At 41.4% G+C, this 14,310-nt stretch overlaps 1 protein-coding gene across 1 annotated transcript in view; it reads left to right on the top strand.

Annotated features, from left to right (window-relative positions):
- cpxm2 (carboxypeptidase X (M14 family), member 2) overlaps nucleotides 1-14,026 on the top strand; it is a 31,166-nt gene extending 17,140 nt beyond the window's left edge. Inside the window, exons 6-14 of the mRNA XM_073489670.1 lie at nucleotides 1,241-1,391; nucleotides 2,019-2,107; nucleotides 5,031-5,154; nucleotides 5,342-5,538; nucleotides 7,154-7,333; nucleotides 8,485-8,782; nucleotides 9,112-9,251; nucleotides 10,634-10,733; nucleotides 13,162-14,026. Coding sequence (XP_073345771.1) covers nucleotides 1,241-1,391; nucleotides 2,019-2,107; nucleotides 5,031-5,154; nucleotides 5,342-5,538; nucleotides 7,154-7,333; nucleotides 8,485-8,782; nucleotides 9,112-9,251; nucleotides 10,634-10,733; nucleotides 13,162-13,418 — 1,536 coding nt within the window. The 3' untranslated portion in view covers nucleotides 13,419-14,026. The remainder of the gene's footprint in view (nucleotides 1-1,240; nucleotides 1,392-2,018; nucleotides 2,108-5,030; nucleotides 5,155-5,341; nucleotides 5,539-7,153; nucleotides 7,334-8,484; nucleotides 8,783-9,111; nucleotides 9,252-10,633; nucleotides 10,734-13,161) is intronic.
- The last annotated feature ends 284 nt before the right edge of the window (nucleotides 14,027-14,310 follow it).

The following is a 14,310-nucleotide window of genomic DNA, read 5'->3' as shown; positions in this document are numbered from 1 at the left end:
TGATGATATTCAAGCAGATGGGAACCTCATCCTGGCTCATCTTCAGAGTCGGGTCTCTTTTCTTACTTGGGCACGTCGTGTAATTGAATAGACAGAAACCAAATACAGGAATACCTTGACAACAAACTAAAGCAGCAACTGATCACTGGTGCGTGCGGCTGTGGAGTGATAACAACATTAATATTATCAATGAACATGCAGATCAGATTAGGGTGATATTTTTAAGTGAAATCATATCCCCGTCGCTCCCCGCTGTGGTTCACGTCTCAGCTAATACAATTTTGGTGTAACTGTACCCTCCCTTGGTTGCTGATGTCATCCATGTGGGAGATAATACCCCCTCCAGTAATTTAGTCTCCGCTACAAGCTTCCCTCTCACCCACTCGCCTACCTTTTAATGCCAAATGCCAAACTGCACTGTTTGTCTTTCAAAATGCCAAAAGGTGCAGAGAAGAGGTTTAACCGTGGGTGTTAAAATTTACAATAAACTCCCAGCAGTATCGAGGTTTAATGACATTCTACAGGTGCGTGAATGTGTGTTGGTGTGGAGGGTGATGTGGACCGAACCATGGAAACAAAACTGAATGCATTAGCCCACTCGCCGGAATAATGATGGCGTTGTTGGCAGTGAAAGTTTTAGCAAACCACGGATACATTAAATGTGTACATTTCATACATAGAATCTTAACATTTCTATAATACTTTTGTATTTGTATGTGTAAAATTTGTAGTCAAGGTCACTGTGTTGGCCATAACTCAACAATTAATGTGATAGTTATGACAACATTTTACACAAATGTCTCATTAGATAAAATGATGATGTGATGACATTTTTATATCCAAAGGTCAACTTCATTGTGACATCATAATGTTTTACAAAAAATGTTCTGGCCATACTTCACAGCACAGCTCAGTACAAACGTACAATACCGACATTTTATTCTGGTGATCGGGTTGTTATTCTTTTTCTAAAAGCTTCTTCAACATTTACTGCATGTTCTGTCCTTTAAGAGAGGTGATTTTGTAATTTTATGAGATTTTCAGGGTGCCTTTTAACATCAGGGATGACAATTAGCATTGCAGGCTACTTTTGGCACATTTACTGTACAGCTGTTGATCAAAAGGCATTGTTGATCAGAGGCACCCTAATGAATAACTGAGCAAAAATCAACTGAGATTCAGTTCACAAACAAATCCTGTTCTTTATTCACCATCTAGTTGAATGTGTTTGCCTCAGTAGATCTTCAGTGGCAACAGAGAAAAGGAGATCCCGGTCCGGAACATCTTCCCAGTGCCAGTGATCGGCCGCTACATTCGAGTCAACCCTCGCTCTTGGTTCAACAGCGGCAACATCTGCATGAGAGTGGAGATCCTTGGCTGTCCTATGCCAGGTGACGGGTTTGTATGACACATGAATAAATCTTGCCACTGGAGGGTGGAAATATGTGCATCTGTATGAGACGCAGAGGGGCATGACAAATTGTCTGTTTTTGATGGTCTGATAGAAAGACCTCACTTTCCTCTTTTGGTATCCAGTCATTTTGACAGTTTTGGTTTATGTGCTGAGGTTTTTTCCGACAATTTTACTGGAATACTTCCTACAGAAAAAAGAGTCCCGATGGAAAATCCACAGTGAGTTTATCCACAGTTGCTTGTGGCAGGACAGGTTGCTGTTGAGTTATTAATGTGTAATTGTTGAGTGCCTGGAGCACAACAAATTGAATTATATTTCACTTGTGTTGGGGTGGCAGCACAAACCTCAAAGATAGATATATCTCAAAACTTTGGCACAAAATACCAAAACTTTCTGTATGGCTGGATTCCAGAGAAAATGGGTTTCTTTGTAATTTGGCTGTACTGAATCTAAAGTAGAGGAAAGAGAGCAGGTGTGCAGACAGACCTGACATCACTAGTCATTCCTTTCTTTTGGTATCATTGCAATTAAAAAGTAACTACTCCACCTCCTCTAATTTCTGAATATCAGTAACTTTTTCCTTTTTCTTTTTTATTCCCGACAGATCCAAATAATTATTACCACAGACGCAATGAAGTCATAACAACAGACAACCTGGACTTCAGGCACCACAGCTACAAAGAGATGAGGCAGGTGAGTCACCGTGAACTGAAAACAACTTACAGCTACAGCTCTTATTTCTCATTCAGCAAAGACACCAGAGCATGTAGCAATAAAACATCTTGTGCGACTGTGAGCCAATACCCTACACGTTGTGTCCTTTGCAAGAACAAAGTGTGCGACGGTAACAAATGAATCGAGCGCTGCCAGCCACATGAAAATGCATTAAGCATCTCCTGGGTTGTGTCATTACTTATTTGTCATGAACAGTAGCCTGTTTGTGCTGAGGAGGAAGACAGCTGTACTTGTCACTACTTACACTGTGACTGAGTACTTCAGAAGGTACAAGTGCTGTGAATCATAATCTTCTGCCATGTAGCGGCTCCCCTGTGCCACAGTCGATCACAGGTGTCCTCAGCTGCTGTTACTACCCACAATGACACTTAGTACAATTAATGCTCCAAACGTATGGCGCACTATAAAAGACCTTGAAACTGCCATAAAACCATAATAAAATGTAGTATTTTTCTTGCCTTTCTATCCGAACCTTTCAGGCTAATGTGTGTCATGCAGGGTGTCCAGCCTCAATATGCCTTCACAAAAGAAGAAATGACTATTTTTAAAACTCAGCTTCTAAAGCTTTTTCACTCTTGACATTTCTTTTCTCCGTGCAAGTACCTGGTACAATATGCCCCCCTTTTCCACAGCAGTTTAAATAGCGCTGTGCCAGAACCTCAAAGGGAAAACAGTCCTTTGTGGCTTCTCAGAAAAAGAACATGCCCCATGAGATATTTCTTACATTGCTTAAGGACTCTGCTTTTCTTTCATAACAACCAAATGTAAGGCAGTGGACATTACAAAGATAGTAGGGGTGGAAATTTTCTGCTTTCCACAATCGGTTCTATTTGGTTTCATTAAAGCAACATTATGTAACTTTTTTACCTCAGAATAACAGCTTCAAAATCATTTTGATGGTACAGTGTCTTGTAACAGGGTGATCGGTGTCTCCGTCTCCACCACTCCGCCCCCCCATGACTGATTTCTGCACTATGTAGCTTCAGTGAGAGAGTAGCATCACAACATTACATACATGTTACCTTCAAGATACTAGTTTTCAACACATAACATTTTTATGACATAATGAGTTTTGTTTGTAATTGTTACAAACGTGGGATTTCTATTTATGTCAGAAACTGTGGGGGGCACCAAATCTCACAAAATGCCAATTGTTGCTTTAAATAGTTCTGCACCAGAACCTCAAAGTGGAAACAGCCCACTGTGGCTTCTGAAATAAGGTACATACTCCATGAGGTATCTCTTAAATTGCTTTAGGACTCTCCTTTTCTTACATAACTGAAAGTAGGGCAGAGGACATGTCAAAGACATTATGGGTGGAAATTTTCTGCATTCCACAGTCGGTTGCGCTCGGTTTCTTTAAGTAATAAATACTCCTAAGTGGCAGGCAGTGTGTCATGGTGCAGATCTCATTATAACTTAGGGGGTGACAGTGGCGTACTGGATGAAGCCGTTTGTACATATAACTTTTTTACTAAAAGCCGACAAAATAGTTTGGTTTAGGCCCCGCTTCCTACATTTACTTTGTGCTGTTTGCAAGGCTCATCAATAGAAGATAGGTCAGCTCGATTAATGTGAGCCATTGACATCAAAACACTCTCTGCATCCTGCTAAACCAGACTCCATTCTAAAAGTGGGTGTTTTATAGTCGGGCCGTGTTTTTCGGCCATTTACTCAGTAACATTAACTAACTTACGATTAAGTGTAACATGTCGACTAGTCTAATAGCATAGGCCCTGAAAAATGTTGTGTTTAAGTGTGTATTTTTTTAAATTTGCGTCGGCCTCTATAACATTAGAGTTACAGAATTTATTGAGAGAATAGTTTTGTTGGGGTGGGGGTGGGGTAACGTCATGTTTCTCAAAAGTTGGAGGGGGTGGGATCTGCGTTGATCTATTCCAATACGGTCCAGGTATATTTATCAAGGGAATGCTGTGCTTTATTAAATCGTGACCAAGAATTCCATGGCAAATTTGCAATCCTTCGTTGTATGAACAAAACCAGATGTTTGTTTAATGATTTTCTTGGATAGTCAAGATGCAACTCAGACTTAATTAAAACCCCATCTCTCCTGACTGGTTAATGACATCAGTGCAGGTGCTTTACTTGACAGCTTGTTAGTCCTTTTCCTGCTGCACTTCCTCTTCCACTCAAGCCTGTATGTGTAAATGATGGTTGTGCTATTTTAATCAGCTCCTCTGCAAGCCTGTCTTCATAATTACCCTGACTGCTTTTCACACCTCCTCCTCCCCTCACTGGCTGGAGAGTTATTAAAAAAGGACTGTGACACAGCACTGGTGATATTGTTTTCAAAATTTCCAATAACATGAAGATGATTTTGTACTATTTTGAGCCCACAAGTACCCAGCCAGCAAAATATATAATGCCATATCATAATGCAGCTCAGACTCTCTCTGTGAAACACAAAACAAAACGAGATAAAGCAAAAGATTTCCAGTCTGGCCCTTCGGGGGGCTTGGCAGTTATCACATGCAAAGAGATCTGTGATCACTCTTTTTTTCAAGTTAGTCCTGTCCACTTCAAACATGCAAGAAGAAGCAAAGACGAAATAAAAGATTCAGAAAATCTCTGGTGGAATAACCAAAAATGTTTGAATGGTTCATTGGAGCACATTGGTCATAGTGAGAAGCTAAGGAAATAGATTTCCAGGACCTTTAAAAGTTAAACAATAAAAGCACTAATGAAGACGAGACCATTTCACACCGTTAAATTATTGATTAACTGGTAAAAAATGAATTAAGTAATGAAACAATACATTTTTGACAAACCAGCATTTCTACCTTTTAGTTAATTCAGGGGCAGCTAATTTGTTTTACTAATTTATTGTATATTTGAGCGTGACAGTTTATTATTTCCACAGCTTATGAAAGTGGTAAACGAAATGTGCCCCAACATCACCCGGATCTATAACATAGGAAAGAGCCACAGTGGCCTCAAGCTGTATGCCATTGAAATTTCTGACAACCCGGGAGAGCACGAAGCTGGTGAGTATATTTAATGCAACAGAACGTGGTTGTTCAGTGTAATGTACGATAATAACAACAGCAGAGGCATCACACTGTGTTCCTCAGAGTGTTTTTCTCAGAATGGCTGTACAGTTACAGCGATTGCATTTTAAACCTCCCTCTATCTTCCCCTCATCTCCCCCCTTCGTATGAACCAATTGACCAGGTGAACCGGAGTTTCGTTACACAGCGGGTGCCCATGGTAACGAGGTGCTGGGACGAGAGCTGCTCCTCCTGCTGATGCAGTTCATGTGTCAGGAGTATCTGTCTGGCAACCCGCGGATACGTCACCTGGTGGAAGAGACCAGAATCCATCTATTGCCATCTGTCAACCCCGATGGGTATGATAAAGCCTTTGAAGTGGTAGGTCTGCAAGACGGCCATTAGTGACCTCATAACCACTCACTGGCCTCTGGCGAAAAACAGCACCATATCTGCTTGGCAGGTCTCCATCTGATAAAAGCGCATGTGGTGCAGGTGCATGCCAGAAAATTGGTTTGAAAGATCTGTTGTGAATATATACAATGAATGTATGTGTTATATGAGTGAAAATAAGTGGCCTGGACAGCTGTACGATATCATTGAAACACATGATGTTGGGTGTGGTCCTAAATCAGAAGCAGGCCTGCTAGATTAAAGGCACAAGATTAGTGAAACAAAAATATACAAGTAAGGGAAGTTATGACAGTTGTTCTGACAGTGGTTGGCTTCTGTACACTCAATGACATCATGTCATTTGGTGACCTGATGTGTGAGTGCAGTGCACATACTGTAACGCTCTGTTTCACATAAGCTAATAGCATGCCTAATGACTCATTTCCATGTCAGCTTGTACTGAATTTGCATGTACATGCGCACTTAAAGGAGATTTAGCTATTCAACCCAAAGAGGTCTTGAATGGGCAGCTCAGATAATCACATTTTATCATGGCTGATGCAAGGATTGAAGCTTCATTGAGCTATAATGTGGGGGTAATCACGAATAATGATGCACCTAATGCTGCTTCTCTTCACACTTTAGCAGCTTTTAGCCTCTTTTGGCTCATTGTTATGACTGTCTAGCTGCACATAGACTTTAAAGGTCCCATATAAAACTAATTTTCAGGTCCAGACTTTTATTTTGGGTGTTTATTAGAAAATGTTTACATGCTTTAATGTTCAAAAAACCCATTATTTATCTCATTCTGCCAATTGCTGAAGCACCTTTACTCACCATATGTCTGAACACCCTGTTTTAGCTCCTGTTTCCCTCCCAAAAAGCCCAGTCTGCTCTGATTGGTCAGCCCTCACAAGCCTGAGCAGGCACAGTGACATCATAACATTACGAAAGTCCTGAAGGCTTGTTTTTTGCACAGTATCTGAATGTAGGTATTTCTCCATGGATTGAGGGGTTTGCTACTTTCACAGTACAGCACCTAACCCTGTTTTATAGTTATATAAGACACGGACACTCACTTTCAGCAATATGGGACCTTTAAGGTTATGTATATAAAATCATTGCCAGCCAATCTCAGAGTGGACACTACCTCACCAGCACCAAATGGAAAAGACTCAAGGTAAATGGTGGCCGGCTCTGACACGCTAAAAACTTGGATCTAATGAGTGTGTACATGAGAAATGTTTTTCTAAAAGTTAGCCATAACAATTTGATTAGCCAAAAATATATCCAGGCTCTCTCTCAGTGGATTTGTTTTGGAGATTTTCTGCCTCCTCAAAATGACTTAATGCGGCTTCAATTGCTTTTTGGCTGCCAGTGTTGACTTCCTTTATTGAACAGCTTTTCTGCATGGACTGCTGAGTGAGCAGTACGAGGTCAGCAGTGTTGTGAGTAGTTCAAATGTTGCCATCAGAGTTATATGTTAAAATCACTGTCCACTTTGCACCTGTCCTTGAGCTGTTACAACTAGGTTCTCTTAAAAGATCAAGACATTGTCACACATCCCATCAAGCCATCATTTTTTCTTTTTCTTTTTACCCAGGGTTCAGAGCTCAGCGGCTGGTCTCTGGGTCGATGGAGCAATGATGGAATAGACATCCACCATAACTTCCCCGATCTTAACTCCATACTGTGGGAAGCCGAGGTCAAGAAGTGGATCCCTCGCAAAATGTTCAACCACCATGTGCCCATCCCAGAGTGGTACCTTTCCAAAAATGCTTCAGTGAGTCTGATTACCTCAGCCCCCCCCCCCCCCCCCCCCCCGGTGCCCCCATGTCTGAAAAAACGAAGTGAAAGTTTCCTGTTGGATGCCCCTATGGTAGATGAAACATGATTATGTGCCCTCTAGGGTGCCCTTCCAGTGGTCAAAACATGGTGAAGTGCCCTCCCTTCAATATAAATGCATGAGGTGCCCCTTTTTATTGTTTCGGCCCTCAAACAACCTGAGTCCTTCACTGGACTAATGTATTTTCAAGTCATTTCATGTGTAAAATCCCCTCATGTGTAAACGTATGCAATTTTCGCATGTGTGCTTATGGAAAATCTGCAAATGTTGAGTGATTTAAAGACTTGCATTTCATAGTAATCGTCGGATTTTGTGCTATAGGTCAATTTAAAGTGACAGTTTTTACAGTTTACAATATAAAATGACATTTGATTTGTTATTGGATTGCCATTCAGTTTCCTGTGACTTCACTTACAGGTGACAAATGATGACCTTCTCCAGTATAACAAACAAACCCCACAGTGAAAAGCATCCTATTCTTGAAAAGGCTAAAGCAGCCACGTGGGCATGACAGCGGCGTCTATTTTGGGAGAAGCGGTTGCGCTCGCTGTTTGTGACGACAGAGGCTGTGAGCTAAAATACACCCAGCGATCTATTTAAAGCTCATCCTCACGAGTGTTTTGACGTTACTGAGAACCACGAGTGAGTCACACAGAGCCTCCAGAATAGCTGCTGCAGCTGCAGAGCTGGGATCCCCATCTGTGCTCAGGGAGCTGTGAAAACTGTCCCCACTCGCCTCGCTGACCGGACCAACCGGTGCTTAGAGATCAGAGGGCTGGTTCAGTTATATGAGCCCAGACAGCAGGGGCACATTTATCAGAATCCTCATTATAATGTGCAAATACAAGCCGCAGGATGCTAGCAGCCTCTTGATGAAAATGTGTTCACTTTTCTAAATAAATATTAGTGGAAATAGTTTCCAGCATGGGAGTGTGTGAACAGCCTTTTTCATAGCTTCATCACTCCCTCTTGAGAGCACATTGCGGCGAAATTGTTTTCAGCATGAGGGAGTTAATTTAGCAACCACACAGTACTGAGATGATTGCACAAATTGCATTATCCTCGCCTCTCCTGTGTCCCCGCTGCAGGTTGCCGTGGAGACCCGGGCTCTGATAGCGTGGATGGAGAAGATGCCCTTTGTGCTGGGCGGTAACCTCCAGGGTGGGGAGCTGGTGGTGACCTTCCCGTACGACAAAACTCGCACCCAAGGGGTGAGCAGGGAGCCGACCCCCACCCCGGATGACCACGTCTTCCGCTGGCTGGCCTTCTCCTACGCCTCCACCCACCGCCTGATGACTGATGCCAGCCAAAGGGTCTGCCACACAGAGGCTTTCGCCAAGGAGGACGGCACCATCAACGGAGCCTCCTGGCACACCGCAGCTGGCAGTTAGTGTCCATAGCTACCGGGGTGTTTTCTAACTGATCCTGATACCGTGTTATGCAGGATTTCTCTGCTCAGCTCTGAGCCCTTGAGCTGTAGCTTTGTTTAGCACCCATGAGCGCATCTGCATATTCAGCACTGAACCCCCTTTTGCCTGTTTCAAAGCCTTCTAGGTTTTAGCTCCAAGCATCATGTAAGAATTCAAAGGCAGACAAATAAAGAGAAAACAAAATTGAAAGCGATTTCACTTTTAATTAACGCCACAAACCAATAATTTAAAAAATGCTGACCGAAGTTGACGCAGGTACTCAGATATGTTTCTCTTTCTTGGCAGGTATGAACGATTTCAGCTATTTGCACACCAACTGCTTTGAGTTGTCGATGTACGTGGGTTGTGACAAATTCCCTCATGAGAGCGAGCTGCCTGAGGAGTGGGAGAACAATCGCGAGTCTCTTCTTGTCTTCATGGAGCAGGTACAGAGGCAAAGCAGCCCCCGCAACTCACACATGCACACAAGGAAACCCGGTTGCACGCAAGCAAGCCACATAAAAACATTCCTTTGTCATATTTTGGAGATATTTTGGGAACATGGTAGTCTATATTTGTTCTATTTATGCTTCCCACTGAAGTATTTACTCAACAGTGCTATAAAATCTGATCACAATCTGTGCTGAAGAGAAGTTTTATTTATTATTTACTTCCTTTTTATTGGTCTGTGTCAGTATGTGTGAGTGTATTTACCAATAACTGTTGACAATGCAGGACCAAAAAATGAATTCCAGGCTTTTATAAGTTGATGTGGGTCACCTGGAAGTTTCATTAAAGGAATAGTTTGATTTTCTGACGTGGGGTTGTATGATGAACTTTGTCAGTGTATTACCTTCAGTAGATGGTGGGTCATGCCCCCAGTTTCGAGAAGCAGCAGGATTACCAGTGTAGGAAGCTAGAAACCTAGAAACATCAATATCACACTATATTTAGGATATTTCAAATGCTTCACCTTGCAGTGAGCTAAAGCATTCCTTTCAATGGGTAGCTAAAGTTTATATCCATCTATTATCTCTCCAAAGTCACCAGACTCTTTTGACAGAAACATTAATGGTAGCAATTTATAATAAATAAATCTACATTTATAGTTAATTAAACTTTATTATTCCACTGTTAATAGACACTTAAATACTCTATAAACCATTTATTAATCAACTGTTTGTTGTAAAGATGTAACTAGTGTTTATAATTCTTTTTAAATGACTAATAAACACTGTGTGGTTCATCTATAAAATTTATTCCAATGGTCATTATATCCACTTGTGTAGCCCAACCCAGCTGTGGTGTGAGTTGGTAGGACTAGAACATCCACTAGGGGTGACTGGGTACCACAGTTTAGAAGGACAGCATTTGGTCAGTCTGCTTTTTTTGATTACAGGAGCGGGGAAGTATGGGGAACTCCATACCTACAAACATTAGAGACTCAGACAGTTTTGCAGTGTTTAAAACCAGGCTTAAGTGTCATCACTAATGATTGCCTTTCTTACACAGAACATGATAAGCGATCCAAAAGTCTTGCTCTCCAAATTCAGACAAAACAACAATCTACATTCTCTTTGAAATGCGACAAGCTTATCGGCCCTTTTGTGTCGTATTCTCTCCAGTGATGTGGACTTCAGAGGACGCAGCTTGTATTTAAAAACTGAAGATGAACATGTTTAACTGTTAAACTGAAGCTCATAAATAATACATCATATCATCACATTATGCATTTAACACTGTGTTAAATTGTTAAGTAGATGTTGATGGGGTAAACTTGGGGCAGGATTGGCACATGATTGCATGGGTCTTGCTTTTGTATATGCAGGTGCATCGTGGGATCAGAGGCGTGGTGAGGGACCTACAAGGTCGTGGGATAGCTAATGCGATCATCTCTGTGGAGGGTATCAGCCATGACATCCGAACAGGTACAATATTGAACACTATGTGTAGTTTCACTTATTAATGGTTCGTATGAGCAGGCAAAAGATGGGAAACAGACACACTCACTTCTAACATTTATTCAGCGTCTGGCTATTTTGCAGCATGTGGATATTTTTTTTCCCTTCGTCTCTGAAATTTTATGTGAGTAAGCTCTGATTTTGCTATCAAAGCAGCAGAGGCGACCCCCTTTCTGACTGTCTCAGGAATGAGTCACCTTTACAGTAAGTTGTGAGACTGAACAAGGAGCAAAACAAAAGCAGCTGATGTATTCTAGCACAGCCGCAGGTCGGTGTCTGCCTCGATTCACAGTCATAGCCAGTGTCTCCTCTGGATCTGACTATTGATTGTGTGCCCTGGAGGCAATCTCTGCTGATGCCTAAAAAATGCAGCCTTCAAAGCCAAAGTAGTTTTGTACTTAGAGCGTGAAATCGAATGTCCAAAAGGACATTAGCCATTATTATTCCTGGAACTAAGCATAAGTCACCGCTTCCTCCTAGAATCCTTGCTACTCTCAGTTGCAGTCAAGGCGGATTTTAGGGTATTTATTTTTGAAAATTGCACCTTTTTCAGCTGCTTTGCATTTGCTTTGGAGCTGAATTTGAAAAGAGATATTTGCAAAGGAGTAGTTCTTTCATCAGGATGAATCAACTGTAGTCACTGAGAAGGCATGCAGAGAAGACAGTCTGGACTGAGAATTCATTAGCTCGATTAACATTTTATATCGAAGCATTTCAGGAAAACAATTAGATTCCCTCTCGCCGAGCTGAATGTGAGTAATGCGAGCGCAGATGTCCACGTGTAGCTGTTGGGATCGACTATAGATCAGCAGCAGAGGCAGACCTGCCATCATATTTCATTTGTCTCAGCTGTCGCTCAAGCGTGTCAGGTGGGTGTGTGTAGAGGAGTGGAAGGAAGCAACATTTTTTTGTGGTTTCTGTGAGGGAGTCCAAGCCTGAAAATACACCACAGGCGCCCTCGTGTTCCCGGGTCACATACTGTAAAGGCAGCGCTCATCAGGGAGAGACCAAGAAAATCCCTCATGACAAAGCAGAGCTATTTTTAAGACTCTGAATAGGGATATAGAACACCTCGCTTCTCAAAAGTAGAACACAAAGAACTCCCCAACTTTTACTTTTGGCTTTATAGATGAAGGCTTTTGCCACTGCTTAGTGGGCTGTTTGTATTTAGCTTTCTAGGACAAGATTTGCATATTGCTGCCATTGCACAAGTAATTTGTGACTGTTAGGATTGTTGTCATTTAACTTAAAAGGGTAAATCCACCAATTTTACACATTAAAGTGTGTTTACAGGTCTTGGGGTGTACCACTGCATATGTGAAAAAAAGTAGTATAAAGCCTTTTGTGGCTCCAGAGGAAGTTGGAGTTGCATTGTAGGTAACGTAGGCGGCAGGTTTTCAAAAGCAGTCCATTGGTCTGGCATTGCACTCCTTTTGTACTGTTGGACTCATTAAAGACAGTTGAAATACAAATGATCAAAATGTATACAGCAGAACCAGATATCACCTTTTTTATTCCTCGTATTTTTCTTCCTTTTTTCAAAACCTGCCGCCCACATTACCCACAATGCAACTTAGTCACTGAGTGACATCATTGGAGGCAGTTTGTCATATTACATGCAGCTTCCTCTGGAGCCACAAAATGCTTTATAGTACTTTTTTCACATATGCAGTCGTACTCCTGCTCTCCTCAACTTTTGTTTGAGTGTATCTTTTAACCCCAACAGGCTTCTGTGTTTTTAAATGATAAAATACTGATACTATAAATTGTCCGCACCACCAAACTGAAACAGACAAACTTATTACAAATGTCATGCTTAGTTATTATTCTTAATGGTAGAAGGAACTGGTTTGATACATAAGCCACTTTTGAAACATAATACTGTAAATTAGCTTATATGAAGCTGCATTTCCTGATGTTTCAGGTTTTACTGGACTTATATTACTGTCAAGGAGCTGATTTGTCAGCAGTGAAATGTAACTACTGATTGACAAGTATCAATCGAGACTGACAGACACAAATCAGGCTGCAATGTAATCCTTCAGGGCAATTGAAATAGTTGTTCTGAGTGTCTGATGGACAGTAATTTTATTTAAACCTGACAGAAAAACTCAATGAAGCTCATTAAAACCGTCTTCATTTGTCTTTCCACCGTTCCAACAATCTCACTAACTCTGGTTCGGTTGGAATAAACAAGTCAAGTGTTGGATTTAAAAATATCGGGAGAGAAGTGAAGGAGGGGGAAACGAGCTTGTAGCCAGTCGGCAGTCTCACTCAGTGCTGGCCCAAATTAAAAAATTGCTGTTGCAATTAGTCACAATTTCCACAGGTAAGCACGCAACACCTCGACACAACAGTTAATGTCCAAAAATGTTTGTTTTGTGTGTGTTTCCAGCTGCTGATGGCGATTACTGGCGCTTACTGAACCCCGGAGAGTACAGAGTAACAGCCAGGGCCGAGGGCTACAGCTTCGCCAGCAAGAAGTGCGAGGTGGGCTACGAAATGGGCGCCACCAGGTGCGACTTCATCATCGGCCGCACCAACCTGTCACGCATCAAAGAAATAATGGAAAAATTCAACAAGCAGCCCATCAAATTGCCCGTCAGGCAGCTCCAAGCTCGCAGGTCCAGAGCGAGACGTCTGGGAACATAATGATTGTACGAGGAAGAGCGAGGAAGAATTAAAAACAAACATCTGCTCTGATCAGACTGGGGTGAACTCCAAGCCCGGGGTTTGGATCTGTGTCAGATTCCTCCAGAGTGCTGTCAGCGGAATTAGTGTTTGAAGATGGAAAAATGTGGATTAATTTAAACGGGATGCTTTATTTGGTTTCTGTTTTGTTTGGTTTTGTTTCATCCCCAGGCATAAGCTCTCTCTGTTCACTGTTGTCATCTCATCTTTTCTCGATATCCAGTGTAAACGTTCAAGTATTTCATTCTGTCCGAGGCTACGTTTGTGTTCATGACCCCTCTTTTTCAATTTATAATCTACCATCATTCCGTGTGACATCATTGCAGATAACAGAATATAATCACGTTAGAAGTTATTTTTTTAAATAAAAGAAAATTGATATATAAGTTACAGACGAGGCAATTAATTGTAACCACTGTGAGACTGTCTTTATGTACATACTTATTAACTTATGTAACACAGTTATGTAAACCATTACAAAAGCTTTATTACCTGCACTTGTACAAGTTTTGGTCCTTTTAGATTCAGTTGACCTTTTGTGTGTCACTGATTGTTTTTTATACACTTTGCTTTTGGCAATTTATTAAATAAAGACTGTTTGCACAAATTGAAATTGTTTGATTGCTTTTGAAGAAGCGTGTGGATTTTATTCATGTTCACTGTGAAACCTGACAAAGTGACAGTACTTAAAATAAACAGTGCACAGCCCAGCAGCTAATCAGTTTGCAAGTTCAACAGGCAAGTTCAAAAATAGAGGAGAAATAAAGTTGTAGGTTATTGTTATGAAAACATTTTCAGAAAATCATCAACCCATAAAAATGAAGCATTACCAGGAAATTATTCAGATATTACA

This window comes from Pagrus major, chromosome 20 (genome assembly GCF_040436345.1).
Source record: "Pagrus major chromosome 20, Pma_NU_1.0".
In the NCBI taxonomy this organism is placed as follows: domain Eukaryota; kingdom Metazoa; phylum Chordata; class Actinopteri; order Spariformes; family Sparidae; genus Pagrus; species Pagrus major.
The sequence above is the reverse complement of the archived record's forward strand: the minus strand, read 5'-3'. Positions and strand labels throughout refer to the sequence as shown.